The sequence below is a fragment of the Scyliorhinus torazame genome, unplaced genomic scaffold (assembly GCF_047496885.1).
Source record: "Scyliorhinus torazame isolate Kashiwa2021f unplaced genomic scaffold, sScyTor2.1 scaffold_400, whole genome shotgun sequence".
NCBI lineage: Eukaryota > Metazoa > Chordata > Chondrichthyes > Carcharhiniformes > Scyliorhinidae > Scyliorhinus > Scyliorhinus torazame.
In genome coordinates, this window is record NW_027308127.1 from 4,072 (window position 1) to 11,794 (window position 7,723).

Below are 7,723 nucleotides of genomic sequence, written 5' to 3' on the forward strand. Positions count from 1 at the left end.
GTGGATGCTTGCAGCGATTCCTTGTTCTGAGCCCTCGGTTGTGGCACTTTGTAGCCCCATTGTTGTTCCTTTTCTAGCCTTGTTTGTCCCTCCATCCCTGTGTTCCCCACCCCCCGGGTCCCTCCCTTACTGTGCTCCCTCCCCCCTGGTCCCTCCCTTTCCTCCCCCTCTCCCGTATATCCCTCCTTTGTCCCTCTTTCCCCTGTTCCTATCCCCGTTTGCTCTCCTGCCTCTGTTGAGTGGTGTGTGTCCCCCCCGCCTGGCGCCTTCCTTCCCCCTTGTCGGGGGCATGCTGTGGCCCTGCTTTGTTGCATGTCCCCATCGCTAGCTTTTTTGCTAGTGCGGTGACCCCCCCCCCCCCCCCCGGGAGTTTCTGTCTCGCTTCTCCTTTGCCCAGCCTCTGCGTTTTCTGCCTGCTCTTCCCCCATCCTTCCCTGCGCTCTCCTCGCTCGCTCTCCCTTCTCTGCTGCTCTCATTCCCTCGTGCTGGGGCCTGGTCTCCCACCTGTGGCGATCCCTCAGGTAGTGGTTTGCTCTTTGCTCAGGGTGCGCTCGCCTCTCTCCCCTCCTCCGTCGGCGTGCTGTTGCCCCTCGGCAGGGGCCCCGTATTTCTACCCTCGCTGTTGTTTTCCAGCCCGTATTCCTCGATAAACTTGTTCGCCTCGGCGGGGGCTGTGAAGAAATACTCTCTTTTTTGGTATGTGACCCAGAGTTTCGCTGGGTGCAGCATACCAAAACGCACATTGCACTTGTGAAGTGCTCCTTTCGCTCTGTTGAATTCGGCCTGTCTCCTGGCGAAGTCTGCCCCAATGTCCTCATAAATTCTAATGAAGAGTCCTTCCCATTTGCAAGTCCTGTTTTTCCTGGCCCAGTGCCGGATTGTTTCCCTGTCTTGGTACCGGTGCAGTTTAGCTATAACTGCTCTCGGGTGGTCCCCTGCTTTGGGCTACGGGCGCAGCGACCTTTGTGCTCTGTCCATTTCTGGTGGGTCGGGAAAGTTTCCCTCCCCACTAAGTTGCCCAACATCTCGGCCACGTAGGCCGTGGGGTTTCTACCCTCGATCCCCTCTGGTAGGCCCACTATCCTGACATTTTGTCATCTTGAGCGGTTTTCCTGGTCGTCCACCCTACCCTTGAGGCTCCCCTTCGTTGTGCCCAGTCTCACCGCCTCTCTCTCCAGGGCCATGATCTGGTCGCTCATGTCAATTGCGGCTTTTTCCAGTTCCTTAATGGTCGCCTCTTGGGCTTCCAGTTTTTCCTCTTGGGCTTCCAGGTTCTTCTCTTGGGCTTCCAGTTTCTTCTCTGCTCTGCCCAGGGCGAGCTGCACCTCCGCCAAGGCCTTGGCCATTGCTGCCTGTACTGCGGCCTCCATGTCCGCTCTGGTCTCTGCCTTGTTTCCCTGCTGATGTTCCCTCAGCGCCTCGGCAAAGTCTGCCTTCCCGTTCCCCTCTGGCCCTGGGGGGGGGGGGGGGGGGGGGGGGGGGGGAGATACTCCTGTCTGACCGGGTCTTTTTGTTGCAGCGTGGCTTTGGTTCCCCCGCTCCGTGTGACGGTTGGCTCGTCTGAACGGGCTCGCATAGGGTCGTCCCGTTTGCTTTTGGGGCCCCTTCTCTCTCTGCTTTGGCTCCCTTCTGGCATTTTTTTCAGGTAAGTTTTTTTTAAAAAGTGGGAGAAAAAAGAAAAAAAAACAAAAAGAAGAAATGTTTTCCCCCCTCGCTTTAAAGGTTTTCTTTCCAAAGTCTTTGATTGTTTTTGAAAAAGGGGGGGCAGTTCTTCTTTTCCTTTTCCCCTCCTCATTCACCAGAGTCGTGAGAGAGAGAGACTTCTGATCGGGTTGGGAGTCCCTCTTTGTTCCACCAGCTGTCTCGTGGTGGTTGCTCGGTCAGGCCGGCTTGCAGGTCCGCGCTCTGGAGCGCTCGCTCCGTTCCGGTGGGGGGGGGGGGGGTGCTCAGTCGGGCCGGCTTGCAGGTCCGCGCTCCGAGGCGCTAGCTCCGTTCGGGGTGGGGGGGCTTCACTCCAAACTCATTAATCCACCCCACAGTGCTTTATGGCTGCGGAGTGGGTCAAGCTTGGCCCATGGCAGGGTTGAAGCTGGGACCATCCTATTTTGTATTTGCCAGTGGCATAGCAGCTAATACATCTACCCATCAGTCAACAGATGGATGGGCCCCGAATGACATGTGGTGCACAGTGGTTAGATTCATATTCATTTCTATTATTTCCCAGATGGTAAAGTTCCTAACCTTAGACTTTGCTTCACCATAGGAAGGGATGAAAAGTATTACATTGCATAGACTGCGCAGCCCAGAGAACGGTCATTTGACCCTACTGGTGCATATTGCGAGACACTATCCCCCTTCCAGCCCAATTTATCTCACTCTACCATCATAGCTTTCTATTCCTTGCTCCCTCATGTGTTTATCTAATTTTCTCTTAATCTGTGTGATTTGCTGTAGCCATCTCGTCTGATAATGAGTTTCACATTGGAACCAATCTCTGGGAAAAGAGCTTTCTCCTGAGTTTGACGTTAGATTTATCTCATAGTCGAACTGTTAAGATATTCTGGGTTAGCTTCACAGAAAACAATGGTGGGGAGCTGTGAGTGGTTGCTGTGCCCTGTCATTTGGCCACGTTGGTGCACTACATTGGTAGGCCAAAACAGAGAAGGAAATGAAGAAATATCATTGTTTCAAAAGCCTTCCAAAATAACTTGGGAATGTTATCCTAAGCAGTTGAGGATTTACTGTTTTGTACCATACAATTGGCACAACGGTTAGCACTACTGTCTCACATGCCAGGGGTTTTGCGTAACTGCGGAGTTTGCACATTCTCCCCGTGTCTGTGTGGGTTTCCTCCCGGTGCTCCGGTTGTGCAGGTTTGATGTTCTTTATGAATGAGGATGGCTTCAAAGTGTAGTGTCTTACAAAGAACATCAAGCGATGTTTAAAGAAAAAAAAAATTTTATTCTCCTTTTTCACATTTTCTCCCAAATTTAGATCCACCAAGAATAAACAATAATCATTAACAAATGCAATGTCAATCCCCATATCAACAGCGGCAATCCCATCTTCCCACCAAACCCCAAACAGCAGCCCGCATGTAAATATAAACAAATAACAAAAAGCACCCCCCCCCGCAACATTCACACACATCTATCCCCCCAAAGAGTCGGCTCTCAAACTAAGTTTTTTAACAAAGCTAATTTATTAACACTACAACTAAAGAGATTCAAATTACTTACTAAGATATAAATACAACAAATAAACTAAGACTATGATTCTATCTACAGAACCTCTGAAAACAAGACTACTCTTTAACCCGCCTAAACTCCTACTCCCCGAATCAAGAATATCACGTGATCTATGTGTATGCTCTTGAGCATCACCTTCTGGTTGGATGCCATTGCATTAAATTGTTAACCCTTCATTTACCATAAAATATACATATAGTCATACAGGTTAGGTGGATTGGCCATGCTAAATTACCCCCTAGTGTCCAACAGTTAGGTTGGGTTTTGGGGATAGGGCGATGGGTGGACCTAGGTAGGGTTCTCTTTCGGATGGTCGGTGCAGACTTGATGAGCTGAATGGCCTCCTTCTGCACTGCAGGGATTCTATGAATCTATGAATTGTGTTACCTCTACAGCAAGCCACAGTGGCTGATGCAGCTTGCAAAGATTTTGGGCACTAATAAAGATACTCTTTAATTAACTTGCAGGTCTGTGACTGGTGCAAACACAGCCACCTCACCAAAGACTACGTGGACACCAGTGACAGTGAGAGCAAGCTTCAGTTCTGTAGCACAAAATGCTTGAACCAGCATAAAATGGATCGATTTTACAAAGAGGCTCAATCTAACCTGCCCATGGATGTGACAGACTCTCCATCCCCGGCAATTGCAAACAGTAAACTGGAAAATGGAGTGGCTCAGCTCATCACAGCAGAAGCGTGGAATATCAATCCTACAGGTCTCATGAAAAAAACACTTTCCCCCTTAGTCGCTGTTCCGGCATCTTCTATTATGACACCACAAACAGACCCACCAAATGGAGTGTCACTCAAAGTGGCTGCCACAGTACTGCAACCAATCTGTTTAGGAGACAGTCCTATGGTCCTACCAATCCATTTGCAAGTGGCTGGGAGTTCAGCATCCCAGATACCTGCGAGTGGCAATGCACCATGGGTAATGACTAATCAAGGCGCAGTGCCACTGTCTCTGTTACTGGAGCAACATTTGATTCAGCATTTAAATTCTCCGCTGCTGCTTGCTTCACCTACAGCAAGCCCTGTGAACTCTGTCCAGAACCACATTATGCAGGGCACAGCTGGCCCTTGCATTCAGTCCCAGCCACTGGGCCAGAAGCCTTTCAATCAAGCACAGGACTATGATATACCACCTCCTCTTCAGATCCCGGGCTTTGCTACAGTCCTCCAGGACTTTTTCCCTTCGCATAGCTCAGTGCCACCAGTCCCAAATGTCCAACCAAACCCCGAAAACATGTCCAGCGCTTTCTCCTCTGCACCACACCAGAACTGTAGTGGACTGTTTTCTCCATTAGTTCCGCCTGCCACACTTCTTGTTCCTTATCCAGTAATAGTTCCCCTCCCAGTCCCAATACCCATTCCCATCCCTATTCCCATTCCCGTGGCCAAGGATCCAGATCCAAACAGATTCACAGACATGCACAGACGAACTACCCACAGTGGCAGCACCACAAGCAGAAGCACCCAAACCTCAAATGAGAGAGAAGAACAAAAAATCTTAGACTGTATCCAACACCAAGGAGTGCAAGATTATCAGAATGCCAACTATAAATTCAACACGGAGACAGAGGCGCTTGATCTTTCTTTGAAGAGGATGTCTGTGGTCAAGAAAAATGAGTTCTTTTATCAACAGATTGAACAGGATGGTGTGCTGGATTTATCAGTTGCAACCCCTAAGAAAATGAAAGAAAGTCCAAATCTTCCAGGTAATGGATCTTCTAACCTGCCAGGCAATTTATTGAGTGAACCGCTGTCTCATTCGAGCGAATCCTGGTCCAACACCATGCCACTGTTGGGTGCACAGAAAGTAGAGGCTGTGGTGCATGGCGCGCCTAACAGCTGTGAGTTTTCCAGCCAGCATAAGTGGCTGGTCGATCCCAACTACACTAGACTGAGGACTGACCCGCGAGCTGCCACTAACCCTGACTCCCTGAGCAGCACGGACACTGCAAAGGTCATTGTGTCTGTAAAAGATGCCGGTCCGGCTATCCTCTGTGGCAAAATCAAAACTGTCGTTGGAGTATCTACAAAAAACTTTTCTTACAAGACAGATTTATCACAGGAATCTGTTTTACAATGTTACGATGTCAAATCCCAACTCGAGCTCAGAGACAGCAAAAAGAACAATAAAAATAGAGGCATAAAATTAAAGAAAATGAGCTCACAGGATTTCCATGTCCTTCCAATTAAAAAACAGCGCCTAGCTGCCTTCTTTTCGAGAAAGTAAAGTCGTTACTTTGAAATACTTCTGGATGTACAGTAAAAGAAAACCCTTAAAACAAACTGGAATACAGATTATGCTGCAGGATCTGTTATGAAATTAAATCTCGCAGTAATGAAGCTTTATGGAATATTTATTTAATTGGTTTTTTTTAAGTCACCCTGACAACTTGAATTGGAATAAATCTGAATTGCCCACGCTCCTCACCCCACCCTTCTTTACTTCAGAGAGATTGACTGAAGCTTTTGCAATACAGCCACTGGTTATAAATGTGTCCTTATTTCCAAGGCGCCTTTTTTGACGCAGGATGATTACAGTTAAAATATATATTATTTCTTATCCAGAAATGTTTCCTGTTGAACCCCTGACTCCGCAGGTGCTAAGTCTCTTGCCTACCTTGGTTACAATGCTTATGGGAAACAGACTAGCTCATTTCAGTGGCAACCTATTTAACATCACAGCCAGCTGCCATGTGCTTGACATGATTGGGAATAACCACCGTTCTGATCACTTAGAAATTGGTGAACAATTGTTTCCTTGTTTTTGACTTGTTAATTTTTTTTTTTAATTGTGTTTTTTAGGATTAAAAAAAAATACAACATCATGGGGCAACTGCCCAGGCTGAATCCATCCTATATAATATAAATGTGGTACTTAGTTTTATTACATCATGTTACAGGCATTTAATTTAACATAGTATAATTTTTGTGATTACCAATGCTTTGTTTTCTGCCTGGTCAATCGACTATTGTTGGAACTGGTTCAACTAGTAAAAAGCAATTAATTAGTTGTACACTCTTGTTGCTGCAGCCCAGCTATATGAGCCTTTAAACTGTGCATTTACAGTGAAAATTCCAATACATTGGCATCTTTTAAATTGTTCTTAAATTCTGACTCCACAATGGTCTGAAATAAACCTGGAAAATAAGAAGCTCACAATAGATGTAAAACTGCCACAGAAGTAAAATAGACCAGAAGATACCACAACTGCTCCAGTGTAAACACACGTTTGGCTCCATGACTTTGCATGCTTCGCTAAATGACGTAATGTCTGCCTGTTAATGGCCTTCTCACATGATTGCTGTTCAGCATTGAGCAATTTCCAACAGTTCCAAAAATGGAACGGTGAACTGCAAACTGACGACATTGTCATTTATCACTGGGGTTGGCTTCCTGTGAAAAACGCTTGAGGTTTTGCAGGTTCCACCAATCACCTACAGAGCTGCTGACATTATATCAAGGTCATCATTCATTTAATCTAACATTGAGGCAACATAGTGTTGGAAGCTTACATCTCATGTATGATTGCATACTTTAAGGAGCACCACATTGTTTTGTCAAGAATAGACTAGGATTGGATGAAAATCATACACCCACATTAATGCACATCAACACACACCAGTTTCTGCATTACTCACATGAGCTTAGCTCATTTAGTGTGTTTAATAATTCTAATAAATAATGACCATATTTCCTGAAAAGCAACTTTTGATTATCAGTGTAAGCTGGTGGTCACATAACAGTTAGTAATTCTTCAATGTGGATGTGGGACACACTGACTATTAACATTCACCATGAGTGCGAGTAATGGAAAACTGATGAGTCTTTTCCTTCTGACCTAATCAAATTCTGTGTGCGTGACAAATTGAGTGTGTGTCTAAGTGTGAGACTGTGTGTGTGTGAGCATTTGAGAGAATGTGTGAGTGTGTTTATTTCCCAGAACTCGTTCAAGGCCGCACTGTTATGACATGTCTCAGATGTCCGTTAGAAACTATTATTGAAGTTCATAATGTCACCTGAACCAACAATTAAATTTAAGCCTTATAATCATTCTCAGATACTCAGTTTGCTTTGTTCATCCAATATGATAAGAAGGCAGAAATATGCAATGAATTCTCATTTGCCCGGGAAAATTCCAAAAAGTATAAATATTTTAAAGGGGTGAGGGCATTAACTTTGCTACTTATTTAGAATATTTCAGTTAAATCTCGATAATGGTATTAATAAAATTGTCACTGAAAAACTTGCTTGAACTGAGGATTAGAGCTACAATCCTAAACTTGAATCTCGCATTGTGCTGATAAGAGTCCCTATCGTACCCTGAACATTCTTCGAAATCAAGAACTGATCTACGTAGCAGTACAGTACCAGAAAGCCTCATTAAAAAAATCAAGTGTATAGGATCGAAAGGTGGAAATAACTTATCAGTGGTCCACTGTGTAGCCATAATCTCTTGCTTAA

General features: G+C 45.7%; 1 protein-coding gene across 1 annotated transcript; it reads left to right on the forward strand.

The window, feature by feature from the left end:
- Positions 1–3,712: 3,712 nt before the first annotated feature.
- On the forward strand, positions 3,713–7,313 carry LOC140406275 (retinoic acid-induced protein 2-like). Its single transcript, XM_072494386.1, has one exon. It carries the CDS (start codon positions 3,824–3,826, stop codon positions 5,486–5,488), a length of 1,665 nt encoding a protein of 554 aa, XP_072350487.1. The 5' UTR covers positions 3,713–3,823; the 3' UTR covers positions 5,489–7,313.
- Positions 7,314–7,723: the final 410 nt, after the last annotated feature.

What these genes read in the sequence shown, in the direction of transcription:
- LOC140406275 (XM_072494386.1), top strand. Translation starts at nt 3,824, where the DNA reads ATGGATCGATTTTACAAAGAGGCTCAATCTAACCTGCCCATGGATGTG.